Source organism: Protopterus annectens, chromosome 3.part0 (assembly GCF_019279795.1).
Source record: "Protopterus annectens isolate FY-2018-M chromosome 3.part0, PAN1.0, whole genome shotgun sequence".
In the NCBI taxonomy this organism is placed as follows: domain Eukaryota; kingdom Metazoa; phylum Chordata; order Ceratodontiformes; family Protopteridae; genus Protopterus; species Protopterus annectens.
In genome coordinates this window covers 425427486-425443148 of record NC_056731.1, presented here as the reverse complement: position 1 = coordinate 425443148, position 15663 = coordinate 425427486, and the positions used below count along the sequence as shown (strand labels likewise).

Genomic DNA, 15663 nt, shown 5'->3' with positions numbered 1-15663 from the left:
CTGTTACAAAAGAGTAAAATCCCATGACTGGAGGAGCTCTCTGGTCAACCTCAGTAAGAAGCTGAGATCCCTCATAAAATCCTCAAAAGCTAGTTATGAAAACAAAATTGCCACTGACTCTAAAGACAACCACAAAGCATTCTATAGCTATGTCAAGAATCTCAATGGCAACACTCAGATCTGCTCTGAGTTAAAGCACAATGGCACTAAATATACAGAACCAACTGATATTGCCAATATCCTGGCAGATAGGTTCAGTGCTGACTTTACCCCCCTCTCAACCCCTAGAGGGCCCATCTCTATATCGGAAGAATGCAAAGTTCCTGTAATCATGGCTGCACAGGTAAAAAACACACTCTCCAAAGCCAAGAACACAGCATCCATGGGACCTGAAAATATGCCAGGCTGCGTTCTACATGAACTACAGAATTAACTGGCACCCTACCTAAGTACCATGTTCAATCATAGCCTCACCTCAGGCTTTGTGTCCACTGAATGGCGCACCACGATGGTTATCCCACTCCACAAAGGGGGAGCCACGACGGACCCCTTGGAACTACCACCCCATTAGCCTGACGAGCCTGGTCTGCAAGGCCGTGGAATGTATCATCATGGAACTCATAAACAAAGACATTGGTAATCTCCAAACTCTGGATCGGATTTGTAAAAGGCAGATCATGTCTCCTAAACCTGATTGACTTCTTTGAAGCAGTCACCAAAGCCATAGATGAGGGTAAGGTGGTTCACACAGCTTATCTAGATCTCTCCAAGGCTTTCGACACCATCTCCCACTCTGGAATTATAGATAAGCTCACTAAACTAGGTATAAATCCCTGTGTCACAAGATGGGTTGCCAACTGGCTCACGGACAGAACCCACACTGTGAAAGTAGCAGACTCCCAAATACGACTTCAGACCAGTGACAAGTGGAGTACCACAGGGGTTCAGTCCTGGGTCCTCTCCTGTTTGGTATCTACTTCTCTGAAGTACAGGCTAACACTGAAGGTCTTTGGCTAACAAAGTTTGCAGATGACCTCAAACTAGGAGCCATAATCGAAACTCCTAACCATGTGGACATACTACAAAGGGGCCTCACTGAGACAGATGCCTGGTGTCAAAGCCATGGCCTGAAGCTCAATGCCAAAAAGTGTATTTTCATCCCCTTTAGTAAAAACTATGTACCCATGAACTACCACATAGCTGGTAGTCTACTTAACACTGAAAATGTGATGAGACCTTGGGACACAGGTGGACATTAGTCTCTCCTTTGATAATCACATCGCCACAGTGGTCAGGAAATCCTTCTATGTGGCTCACCTCATCACAAAAGGTTTCTCGTCCTGAAAAAGAGGTCATTGCCCCCCTCTACTCATCACTCATTAGACCCATTATAGAATACAACACCCCTTTTGGTATGTACCTCACAAGACATCTACAACAACTGGAAAGGCCACAGAAATACCTCACAAAGAGGATTACTGGCCTCAAACAGATGCCCTATGCAGACTGTTTAAAAAAACTCCAGCTTTACTCTGTCTCATGTCGCCTAGTCAGAGGCGATCTCTGCCTAACATACAAAGCTATGTCAAATCCAGAGCTGTTGGACATGCTTCACTTAAAGAAATCCTAATCCCTCCGAGCTACACGCTCTAGGGACCCAAACCTTGTCTCCACAATAAACAGGACATGCTGGAGGGATAGATTCCTGTCCCAGAGACTTCCCATACTCTGGAATAGACTACCTATCTATGTCAAACAGAGCTCCTCATTAGCACTCTTCAAGAAAAATCTTGATGACTGGAGGGGAAATAGGAAATTCACCCCGGGGATCACTTCTGTGGCTCTGCTCGACAGGGGCACAGGAAAATAATTTTCTTGGGTGGCGAAAGCCAGTGTACATTTTTGGCTAGGCTTATGTAGGCCCTAGGGCCAATAGCCTAGTACCTACCTATGAACCTATAATGAAAATACACCAGTATTTTATATGTAGGAGGTTGGCATAATGGTTAAGGTGTCTGCCTTACACAGGGTGCAGGGTTTGATTCTAACATGGGTTAATTGGCTAGGCTTAAAATGGCCCACAAGGGCATTTAGCTTAGAACTAATCTATGAACCTATGCAAGGAATATAATAATCTAACAAGTCAAATACATAAAAAAATCCTGTAAGGGCAAATGATGTACAGGATTTTAAAACCATTAGTTATTCTTGTAATACAAAAAAATGCATTTCCCTGGGCAGTTTATACAACTCATTAAAAGATTTGACAAAATAAACCCCATGTAGGAAAAAAGCAGATTACTTGAAAGATGGTGTCTGTTAGAAAAATTAAGTAAGAAAGAGCAAGAAGTAATAGAAAACGTGGAACTAAGCAGCATATCGACACTGCCTAATAATAACAAGCAGATGTTAAAGCCAGCAGATGATGACATCAACAAATAGCTTAGCTTGGTGAGTAAGAAGCAGGAAACTAATGCAGAGCAACTTTTCACAGACCACTGATATCAGCAATCAGACTGGTTCGTTAAAATGTATTCTGCAGTTTGACTCTATTCTAAAGGTGTTGAGGAATAATTAAGAAGATTTAGGACACTTTAATGTCCATCGGTGAGGTAATGAATGCAATTAGCCCTATGCTTAAGTGTTCTTACAAATGGAGACAGATTTTTAAATGAGTTACTGGAATTAGAAAAAGACAGGAAAAGTGCATAGCAAGGGCTTATACATTCAAAGACAGTTAAATGTAAATCTTTTTGTGCATCCTACAAAGGGCAGGAGATACTACTGTGAGGTATTGCAAATTGTGAAACAAATGGGCTGCTGTAGCTAGAAAATGTGTTTTTTTTTTTGTAGAAATGTAGAAAATAGTTTCAATATACAAATTAAAGACCATATAACAGACATAAAATGGGCAGTGAAATATAATGCTTTTTTCTTACACCACAAGCTGCTGAATGTACAGTTTCTTATCAGTTCTCAGTTTTATAAGCTCTTAATGTTTTGATAGAGGTGAGTGGTGATTTTTGAAAATGAGCCACTATTAGCAGAATTACAATGACAAATACATTTAGATAGCATGGGAGGAAAGGGTACAAACGACACTGTTAAGACCTGTCGAAAAAAGGGGCATAAATACTTTTAAGCATTTGCAACAACCATTCTTAAACTACTTTGTAGGTAAAGTTGTTGTCAAAATGTTTACATTTTAATTAGGTTTGGTCAAATCTATGCTCATGTGAAAATCCATGTTGTACAAAACTGACTGTTGGCAATGTACTCTTTTTTGCCTGATTAAAGGCAGGAACACCTTATGTCCAAAAGCTAGCATTTCTTTTTATTTTTATATTTGTACTGAAATTTTGTTAAAACCACATTCAAAATTTTACAAGACCTTTTTTTGCTTTACAGCAAGCTGTCAAACTGGATGATGTACTTTATATTCACCATGTCCAAATTACCAAAGGTAGAGTCCCGTATCATATCCTCTCTGAGCCATGCAGCCCACAGCTCATACTTAGACCTACTAGTGACACTCGCCATTCAGATGAGCACCATACTCACAAGTGATTTTAACTACTACTTTATAAACTGGGAATCCTACAGGACTGCAAACTTGCAGGCCCAGAGATTCCTGAACTTTGTAAACACTAACACCCTAGATCAGATATATAGTCCATATGCCCACTAGAGTTGCAAACCTACTAGAGCTCGTACTCAAAGATATGTGACAACACTGACCCCATACCCCCCCCCCACCACATTGCTCTGTCTGGTAAGGTCACACCACAGAGATGCTTTCTTTGAAGTAAAAATTAGACCAAAGCAAACCCTGTAACAAGAACTACTCTAAGGCAAACCACCTGTTATTAAGAATAACCTGACAAAATTTCAAATCCCATGAAATCAGGGGAAAACTCAGCTGCTTATGCAGAATTGTTGACAGAAAGTCTGTACAATCAAGTTAATAGATGAATAAAGACAACTTTATCTATCAGAAACAAACCAAAGAACATATTCAAGAAACAAACCAGCCTAGTGGAATCCAGGCATAAACTGGTTGTACAATAAAAAGAAAACAGTTATAGCTAAAATTAGGAAGTGCTACTCACAGCAGGATAAAAACACTCATCAAGCCTACTAAAGCTGATTTTCACATAAAGATAGCCTTCCACGCCAAGAGCAATCACAAGGCTTTCTTTAGCTATATCTGAAAGCTCAGACACGGTATACAACAGTGTGCAGAAGTGATTATAAATTGAGACATATACATGGAGTTGGAAGATACAGCAAAACTGCTGACTGATAAATTCAGCTCTAGTTTTAATCTATTCTCTCTCCCAGCCACCCCCCCAAGTAATGCCATCAAACATAACACCCCAACTATCACTAGGGAGCAGGTCCCAGATACACTCTGTAAGGCCAAGAACACCTCATTGATGAGCCCCAATAATATCCCACAATGAGCCCTGAACAGCCTGAAACATGACTATCAGGACAACTGGAGCTTCCATTTAACTGTAACCTCCAGACAGGCTTTGTGCCACATGAATAGAGAACTGTAACAGTCATCACTCTGCACAAGGGTGGTTCATCAATGGATCCTGAAACTTACACACCCATAAGTCTGACTGGTCTCATGTGCAATTCCATGGAAAGAATTTTCATGGATAATGATTAATAATTACATAGGAAACCTTCAGACACTGAAACCAACCTGGTTTGGTGCATATCATGCCTACTGTGTCTGGGGAAATTCTTTGAAAAAGTCACCAAGGCAATAGATGAGGGCAAAATGGTTCATAGTAGCTACCCTGACCTGGCTAAAGCATTTGATGCAATACCCTAGTCAGGCATCCTAAGCAAACTCAAGAAATTAGGCATAAACCCTTATCTTGCACACTGGTGAACCAGGTGGCTCTCAGATTCAACTGGGAAAATTAGGATAGGGAAGACGATGTCTGCAAAGAGGCCAATCACTAGCAGACTCCCTCAGGGATCTGTGCTTAACCACCCCTTTTTGATATTTGCATCTCAGAAGTCAAAGCCAATGTCAAGTGCCTATGACTGACCAATTCTGCAGATGATTTCAAACTGGGAGTTGTCATAGACTCCACCTAAGACACTAATGTCCTCCAGGAAGGGCTAATGCAGACAAATAACTGGTGCCATGGACATGGTTTAAAACTCAATGCCAAGAAATGCATAGCAGTATCCTTTGGGAAGTCATCTACCACAGGAAGCTACTTCATTGATAACACACCCCTAAGAGTAGACCCAGTAGTCCGGGATTTGGCACATATGTAGACAGTGACCTGGATTTTGACCAACATGTGTTCAAGGTCATAATAAATCATTCTATATTGCTCAAGTTGTAAGCAAGGCTATGTTGTGTAGGCCTTAGGAAGTCATTGTTCCTTTATACTTAGCCTTCATCAGACCCACCATTTAGTATAATGGTCTCTTCAGTATTTACTTGACCAGGCACATGCATCAACTGGAATGTCGGTAGAGGGTTCTCCCAAAAAGAATGTATGACATTAACAGCATGTCCTAAGCAGATCACCTCAGAACCCTTTCTCTGTACTTAGTTTCCTACAGACTGTTGAGAAGTGATGTATGCCTGGCATACAAGGCATTCTCTGATAGTGCTCGGATGGACTTTTTGCACATCTGCAAAAACAATAGCATCAGAACTTGGGACTTGAACCTTGCTTAAGTCATAAATAGGATATGTTGGAAGGACAGGAATGTTTCTCAGAGAACTCCTCTTCCCTAAAACAGGCTTGAAATCCATGTGAAGCAGAGTTATTCTGTAACCCTATTCAAACATAACCTGGACCTGTGGATGGAAAACTGTTAGTTCACCTCTGGTCTAGAAACTGCCTCTGATGGACAGAGGCAGCCTGTAAATCATACCTCTGAGGTTCATTAACTTGATGCATACATTTGGGATGCATTGCTAGGCTTATAATCTCTCTATGATTGCTAGCCTAGTATACATCAATGAAAATGTAAGTTAGTTTATTGTATATTTTTGTTTGGTGTTCCTGAACTTTTTCTGACTGTGTCTAGTTGTAGCTTGGTAGCAGTATATAAAAATAAGAACCACAAGAAAGGTCTTAGACAGTACAACCAATAGCTGATGAAACCAAACCACAGGTCCACAGAACACCACCAACTTTAGTTCAAACAATTTATTGAGTGCTTTCGTCAGCAACCACAGCTGACTTCATCAGAAGCTTGCTGTTGAAAGTGCTCACTAAATTGTTTGAAGTAAAGTATATAAAATAAATATTCATTATTTGCATCTTTAGCCTATATAACTCCCTCCTATCACCTTAAGAAGTGTGAATATCTAGGCAGATTCAAGCCATCAAAGCACACTTCAAGTCCTATACAATCTGTTAGTGTTTTCAACCTCTTATGTTCTTTTGCAGTTTTGTAACTCCTGTTACCCATTTTCTCTTTACAAGATGCTCACAACAATATAAATTGTTCTTACTCCTCTCTAAGCCTTTTCTTGTCTTGTTCTTATTAACTCTGTACCATCCTTTTCTCTCCATTCTGCAACATGCCGACTGCACCTACATACCTCCTCCAAGTCATGCTGTGTGACTTCATCAGTCATTTCTTCTAATCCCCTGTGACACTCCTGCCTTCTATGTATTCCACACATTTCCTTATACTAACAGCAGAAATATGGCCTTCTACATATATTTTCTGGCCTTCAATAAGCATTACAGTCATTGTGACACCCGTGCCCTGGCCCAGCAATCAAGGAGCCTCAATCCTCACCACTAACACCAGAGAGGGCATCTCATATATGAGGAAAGGGTAACAAATACACACAGTGAAGTGCAATTTCCCTTAAGAGCACACAGAGATCACAGTCAGTATGGAGCTGGTTGCTCCCTTGGTCTCCAATAAGACTCCTCCACTGGCACAGCTATAGGGTCCATATCTCAGCCTAGTGGGCAAGCTAAAACCTCTAACACCCTCTCTGTCCAACCAGTGCTTTGTGTCCATGTCCAAGTAGCTGACACACACACACACACACACACACACACACACACACACACACACACACACACACACATACACACACACACACACTTTGAGAAGAGGTTATACAACCACACAAACACTCCTGGGGAAGGCTGGTATAGATTCTCCAGCTGTGCCCCTTTCTCCCAGACTATATGGTAGTTCCATTGGCCACCAACCACTAATACTTATCAGCTACTCAAAGGCCCTTAAAAGGGTGTCCAGTTATTACTGTGCAATATTATTACCCAGTTGGTGGATGTGACTAAACAGTCAAATCTTATTAGAGTGGCTTTTTACAGTTTTACCAAAGGCATACAAGTACTCTAAAGCACTTAAATTATCTCTACACAAAACCAGCCACAGTTAAGAGGTTTTAAAATATTTAATAATAAATAATTAAAACCACAAGACAATACTTTCTACTACACAGTCAGTGCTAGTCAAGAGTTCAGAGATCACACAGAAATACTTAAAATAAATCAGTAGTACAGGTCTGACATCACAGAAAATCAGTCTAGTCTTTCTAATTTTAGCTGTCTCTAAAAGAAAACACAAGTCTAAGATAACTTACATAAGACAACGGGCCGAATGCTGAGTTGGATGACCAAGATAAAAATGCTTAATGCCTTCTGGTTCTCTCTGTTTACATTGAAACTGCAGTTCTGATAAAACATTACGTTTCCTGGTGTTCCCAGGCTGACAGAAACTACATTTACATTCTTTTACACTTAGAGCAATAAAGGACATTCCACATGTAAATTCTGGTAGTTATTCCTTAAGTTAAAACAATATAAATAATGTGCTAGTCTAGACGGAATGACTCCAAATCTTTAATTTCAAAGGACTTGCATGAAGTAATTTTAATTTCAAAGGACCAACAAGAAATGCTTGACTTAGCTGTCTTTACAGCAGAGGGCAATGTTGCCACATTGTTTTAAGTTCAACATTTCACAACATATTCTTTCATTTAAGAAGCAAGCCTGCATTTCAACATTTCACAGTATTTACAAATGATATAATTATGTACCAAATTCTATTTGACTAGGCTGGCAGCCTTCACCCATCTCTATCAGTCTTCACAGTCATAACACTAGAGATAAGCATTTTATGAAAAATCAACTTAAAAAACATAATATAATCAAGGCTTTTGTATTGTAGGTCATCACAGATTAACAATATTTGTGCATCATTACTAAATCCTTGTTCTTTCTATTCTGGTAAGCAATGTATTTAAAAAAAATCAAGCCCAAGAAAGATATGGACACCATAAGGAGCTATGGGTGTTAACTGGAAGTATACAAAAAGTGCTTTAGGCTTGAATACATTAATAGTCTTAAATTTACCCATTTGTATAGAAAGTTTCAGCTGTTCTATTTGTAAATTGTCCTCTGTTTTTTACCAAATTTTTATTCTGGACAGTTATTTGTATCTATTTACTGTACCATACATTTACGGTGCTTTCTGTAGTGCAAACTGTATTTTGATAGGTCATGATTATTAATACAAACCACATCACACAGCAAAATCTTTATTATTGGTGTGATTTTTGTTATACTGTAAAGCTTTTCCCCTGGAGCATTATCTGAAAATGTGATACGACTTTCCAAAACCAGTCATCTAATGGAGGTCTGAAAATAGAAGTTATACTGTCATTAATGAAATATTTTTTTTCTTCTGTTTTGATTTAGATTAATGCAAAAGATGATGATGGAGTCATTCTTGGAAACTGGACTGGTGAATACCTGTATGGATTAAGCCCCAGTGCCTGGACTGGGAGCCAGGACATCCTGCTAGAATATTACAACTCCCATAGATCAGTGCGCTATGGACAGTGCTGGGTTTTTGCTGGTGTTTTTAACACATGTAAGTGAAACTGATATGCATAAATGCATATATGCTAACTTTTCTTAAGTTTTACAAATTAAAGTATTACTTTATTTCTAGTACATATTTTCTTTGAGCTAATGGAGTGGTGCCCTGTGTCAAATATGCATGAGCTTTTATATAGGAAAGACCAAAAGGATCCTCCAATAGTATATTACAAAACATTTGAATGACATTAGCAGGGCTTATTTAAAAAAATGCATTCTGCAAACATTGAATTGTCGTTTGGTTTTAAGGAAGTTTTATTTATGGTTTTAGAAAAGGCTGACAGACATACTAGTAGTGGCCGTTCGGATAAGTATTTTGAGAATGGCGATACTGCCAAACAAGGAATAAAATAAATTAAAAATATTTCTAAAATAAATGTATCCCCCATTTAGTTCATTTCAAATGCCATTTGCAGATTCATCATCCTTTGCCCAAGAAATGAACACCACTACAAACCATTGAAAAAGCTAACTGTCTATCTAAAACAATATGATGACTTTGTATTTATTTCTCAACTATTTAAACTTATCAAGAATGGTGCCTTCCCTCCACTAGCTTCCAAAATATTCAGAGATGCATCAGCATATAACCTTAGACATCTTAATCACTCATGTCCTCCCCTCCAAATTTCTCAAACTAAGATTTGCTGCACAAACTTGCTTTTGCAGTCCTTTGTCCAAAACTGTGAGAATCTTTCCCTTCTTTTCTTAAAAATAATTGCTCTTACCCTCATTTTCCATTTGCAAATAAAAACACATTTTGAGACTCTAGGAAATGCAACTGCTATCTCATTGTTCATGCAACTGAATCTCACTCCCTTCTTCCATCTACATACCTTGCTTTGACTCTATTTTTGATTGTGATTTTTTTCAGTATGACAGCTATGATTTCCAATTTGTATAAATGCACGCATGTTTTGTTTTTTATTCATTCTGTATAATGTCATTTTTCTATTACCTTTATTGATATTCACATAAAGGTATTCACATTATATATGATATGTAGATATATTGCATGCTGTCATTCACTCTGTATGTCATCACTATTGTGTAATTGTTGTGTTTTCCCCAGGCTGAGGCTGAAGTCTGTCCAGTGGGATCAGTGCTATATCCTAATTAACAATTTCAAATTAATAAATAAATAACTGAAAAAGTCTAATTCACTAGTTTATTTAAATTACATACAACTAAGCTGTAATTTAAATTGGTTTAAATTTACGTACACATTTGTTTTATGTAACTATGTGTCTTCAAATACTTAACTGTCTTTTTTAAGTCATGCGGCTGTTTGCTGTTTAAATGCGCCTACCCTCAGAATATGTAGCTCTGATGAAGACTTTCTTTGGCAGATACTACTTACTAATGATGACATTAAGAGTCAGATAGGAGAAAGACCTAAGTTCCTTTATACTAATAGTAAGAGCCTTAAAAGACTACTTTGTATTGAAAAGCATAATGACAAACATAGTAACATTTATGTTATGAAATTATCTGATGGAAGAGCAGAACTAGCCAAACAGAATACACTAGGAACTTATCCATGCAAAACATGCAATATGTGTGGTTATATCTCTAAAGACATAGATTTTACACATCCTAAGTTAAACATTAAATTTAAACCTAATTTTAAATCAACTTGTACTAGCTCAAACTTGGTCTATTTGGCTAACTGTCAGGATTATGATGCGTTCTATATAGGAATGACAACTAGGTCTTTAAAGGAACGCATATACAATCACATATATGACATTAAGAAGAAAGACCAGAAAAATGCTCTGGCGAAACATATCCTTAATAATCCCAATCATAGTTTCAGATTTAGAATACTACAACTTGTACATATGAATAATAGGAAAGGAGACACTTTTAATGATTTAGAGAGTACAGAGTTACAATGGATTTTTAGGTTTAAAGCTCACTACAGCCCAGGACTGAATCAGTACATTAGTGTTAGATCGATACTTAAAAAAAGGAGTTTAAAATAAAATAAAATAAAGTAAAAAATATAAAATACATATATATCTTAATAATTGATCTATTTATATCACTAAGTTTACATTATTTTCATCTTATATCATTGTAAATACTATATATTTGTCATATTGTACTTGTCACCATATATGAATATATATGTATTACGTAACACAATATTAGATTTCCATTCTATGGATATATTAATATATATTTATTTTCACATATCTGTTACTTGGATCTTTACTACTTAGGCTCTTAACACATGTTGAAATTATGATATTTAATAATCACTGAATGGTTCTATTTTATATTTCATAGTTTTTTATATATTTATATTTTTATATTTTTACATATTTTAATCCAACTATGAATATATTTTTTATATATTTCTCATACATTTAATACATTTCAATTGACTACAATATTAATTTGAGGTCAATAAATAAACAGATATATTTATATGAGATAGCCTCTATTCTAGTCTAATAGTATAGTTGATTTTGTCTCCTAATTTCAGGTTTTTGTTGAAGATAGACAGAAGCTCTGTGCTGACTTAATATTCTTCTTTTCATTCATTTTTATTTATTTATCCTATTTATATATCAATTACGTCTATCTTATATTATTTTAGTTTTAGACATTAGGATAATACATAACCATAGATATTTATGGCATTAAATAGCCCTGTCCTAAGTAGAAAAAATATATAAGGGAACAAACCTGGCTCACATACATAATATATAAAAACATAGGAATTTACACCCTTCCCAAGCCTAAGGATACAATGTTCCTTTTCTTATAGAGCTTCTTATGGAGTCTTTTAGACACTAAGATTCTTTATGTGATACTAACAAGTAGAGGCATACATACACATATTTTTTATGTTCTCTACATGTTCGTTTTTCTGATGTTTTATGCTGTTTTTTTAGAACTGTTTCTGTTTGTATATAGAGTGAGCTAGCTTTTGTTTTAAAATATAGCACTGACACCTTAGCAACAGCTTTTTGCACTTAATTTTGTAATTATGATACTAATTGATTAATTGATGCAATTTGCTACTTACTTTGCACTATATAAGGAATTGTTTTAGATTTAACCAAATAGATCTGAAGAAGCGTACAGTCCCATCTCTCTTTGTATTTAATAAAGAAGATTTTTTGCTGCATAATCGTGGTGGTCCTTTCACTTGGTATCCTACATAGATACAAAAGTACTGAACTTGAGTTTTGTCAATAAAGTCCGGTGGTTTGTAACTGTGGAACTGTGTTGCAGTGTGTTTTCGGAGAAGTGGAGTGCTGCCTGTAAATGTATAAAGCAGAGTTCTACAAAATAATTTGTTGTCTATGAATACAATGGTAGTGAAATACAGAAATGGAAAGTTAAAATAGATGTCATTATAGTTGGTACTGGCTTTTATAATCTAGCTCATAAGTTACCAAATAAAAATGAACAAAGAATAAAAACACCAAGTAGAGAACCTTGTGCTGTACTGGAAGAATGTGGTTAGCATTACTAAAAACTGAGAGCAGTTTAGAAAATGTTTACTGCTTGTACTAGTTGCCCAAAACAGGTTGGTCGATTAGTGTGAAAATGAGAAGATGCGATTTAGAGACAGGTATACCTATAACGAAAAAGACTGCAGTATTGTCTGTTAACCATGTCTCTCAAACAAACATTAGTGCAGACAGACTTGACTTGCACTACTGTTTCCCCTAGCAGCTCTTGCATTTCATTAGCAAAGGCACTGCCATATGTACACAAGGATGTGCATACACACACACACACACACACACACACACACACACACACACACACACACACACACACACACACGTGCTCGCGCAAAATCATGCATTGAAGTGAATAGGTGACAGCCGTGTTTTAATATCAGCCACTTTTTCCTCACAGATTTAAATATTAGTTATGATTCTCTGAATAACTTAATGAGCAAATCAAGAGCCACAGACATTTCTCAGTGAGAGCACATGACTAATTAACATTAGGCTCTCCTCCAGACTACTGTGTTACTATGAGATTGTTTTGCTTATGAGCCTGCTTATTATGCTAAGGCCCTGTGAAGGGAAAACATTAGTACTAGAATGGTCTATGAATTAAAAAAAGCTCAGTGCACTGCATAAACATTCTGAGATAAGGTGCCTATATCACAGCAAGCCTTTCTGAATGCCAGGGAAATTGTCATAGTACTCGCACACTAAAACTATTAGTGACCCTCTTTCATGAAAAGGCAGCCAAAATCATTTTAACTGCTGCATAAAATAATATGCGCAAAGCCACCTTTAAGGATATATGTTTCATGATCTGATAATTTGATTTTATGTATGTTTTAGCTGCTTAAAATTTTCCTGAAATAATGTAAACTACTGAACTTACTAACTTACATTTATTTAATTTTAAACTCTTTACTACTACCTGTTTTGAGACTATTTTAAGAAGACTGCCCTCAAGCTACTGACTGTTTTGGGTCTTTGTACTATATGTAAATGGTTTGACATGTTCTTAGGTTGTTAATGAATATTGAAGAACATTAAAGTATACTGCTAAACTACTAATTGGCATCCCCACAGTCTGAAATGACAGTCTCTTGTCCCTCTCTGTTATTTGTTCCCCATCCTTCCTCAATATCGGAGTAAAACAAACAATTGCATATTATTTTTTTTATAAATTTAATCAGAAAAAGTAAAGTTAATCATCCCAGCATTTATTGTTTTGAGCATTAAATCCTATAAGGTATAGCAGGCAGTCTTTTCTTAAGTATCAGCATTTAGTAAGGCCTGTTTGCCAAGTCTTTTCTAATTATCTTCTGCACAGGATCCCAAAACTCACTTTCTGCCAATTAATATAGTGTAACAGTGCCTGGAAGGATCCAATGTATACCTTTGTTGGAGATTGTCTTTTTTCTTCTTGTGATTCTCTTCATGGCTCAACCTGCTTCACTTGCCTTCACTGCACTTGGGCTCCGTTAAGCTACCCCCATTCCCACCCACATCCCTCTCCAATTACATTTATTGATTCTAAGGCTCCACCCCCTAGTCTGTTGTTGTCCAATCCCTGTCTTTCTCTTACTTTTTTTACTAACACTACATGTAATATGTCTATCTCTTATATAAATATCCTCTCTTATTACTTGAATACTCCTATACCCTTTCCCCCCTCACAAATCCATCCATATAAACACAGCTAACTCTTTTCTTCTTAACCTTTCTTCATCTTTTCTTCTTAACCTTTCTTCATCTTGTACAGTACATTACAACATAATTATACTACTCTTATCACCTTACACACAACTGCAGCTCTTATACTATTAACACATGCCATTTCCCTGAATTACTCACAAACAAGCCTAGCTTCAAAATCACCCACCTTTTCAACCCACCGTGAAAAACATCCAAGTAGCTTTTCAAACATATTAGCTACCTTACACTGCCTAACATACTGTACTTTTTAAAGCAAAGAATTCCAGTCTTCTCTCTAGAACTCACTCCACAGTTATATCTTTCCTCACTTTTGTATAAAACACTAACTGATCATAGCAAATATTTCCCCCACCATAATAACCTAACTCAATGTGCTGATATCCACCCCAACCCTGGACCCTGTCATGACCACACCTCACCTCAAACTCCAGCCACAAAGCACATGATGCTGGTCACGCTAAAACTATGCAGCAACTGTAACAAAATGACCGTATTTCACTCCTGGCTATCACAGTACTCCCCAGATAGAGTAGCTGTCACCAAAACATGATTAAAACCACACATCAGAGACACAGACTTTCTCCAATCTGGCTGTAACATACTGATAAATGATAGAATCAACAAAAAACAGAAAGTGTAGCATTAATTTATCCCAACATGTATACAGTTCTACCTCTATCCAACTCTATTCCCAACTTTGGTAATGCTGAAATTCTCGTCACATCATTGAAAATATACAATATTGAACAACTCTGTATTGCAGTAGTGTATTTACCCCCAGGGCAAAACATCTCTGTACATTTTTCATGGATGTCCAAAAAACATCACTAATGAAACAGTAATCATGGGAAATGTCAGTATCAATTGGCTAAATCTATCCACTGACTCACCAGCAAATATTATTAATCATTACAGCTTTACAGAACTCATCACCTTTCCTACTATAACACAAAATAACAATAATTTAAGTTCTACCCTAGACTGGATCCTGACCCACTCAAATCCTCCAACTCTAATACAATTCCCAATACACTAAGTGACCAGCATATACTTGTAGAAGCACACCCCAAAACCCTAAAACACATACCTACAAAACATCCAGAAACCTAACAAACTTCAGCCAAAACCAGTTTAATAACTTATTAAAATTGTTAACTGATCTGTATTAAAAACTCTGCCTCTGGATGACCCTGTCAGCTCTTTCAATAAACTGTTCTTAGATACCTGCAACAATTTAACTCAGAAGAAAAAGAACAAAGTCTAATCACACACCTTGGCTAACTAAATCCACCAACCGGAATGCTAGAAATCAGAGACAGAACATAGAACGATTGGCTAAAAACTAGAAATGATGCAAACCTTCAAAACCACAGGTTACTATGTCATAAAGCAAAAAAAAAAAATCACTGAATGCGGATAAAAAAATATATTTTTCACAACAATTAACCAACCATAAAAACAACCCAAAAATATTCTGGAAAACCATCACATCACTTCTTACCCCTGGGTCTGCACAAAACCATTTTTCAAACACTGACAAGACACCAAATGTTGTG

General features: G+C 36.9%; 1 protein-coding gene across 1 annotated transcript in view; it reads left to right on the top strand.

The window, feature by feature from the left end:
• F13A1 (coagulation factor XIII A chain) overlaps positions 1 to 15663 on the top strand; it is a 1111088-nt gene that overhangs the window by 391138 nt on the left and 704287 nt on the right. Inside the window, exon 7 of the mRNA XM_044064861.1 lies at positions 8736 to 8910. Coding sequence (XP_043920796.1) covers positions 8736 to 8910 — 175 coding nt within the window. The remainder of the gene's footprint in view (positions 1 to 8735; positions 8911 to 15663) is intronic.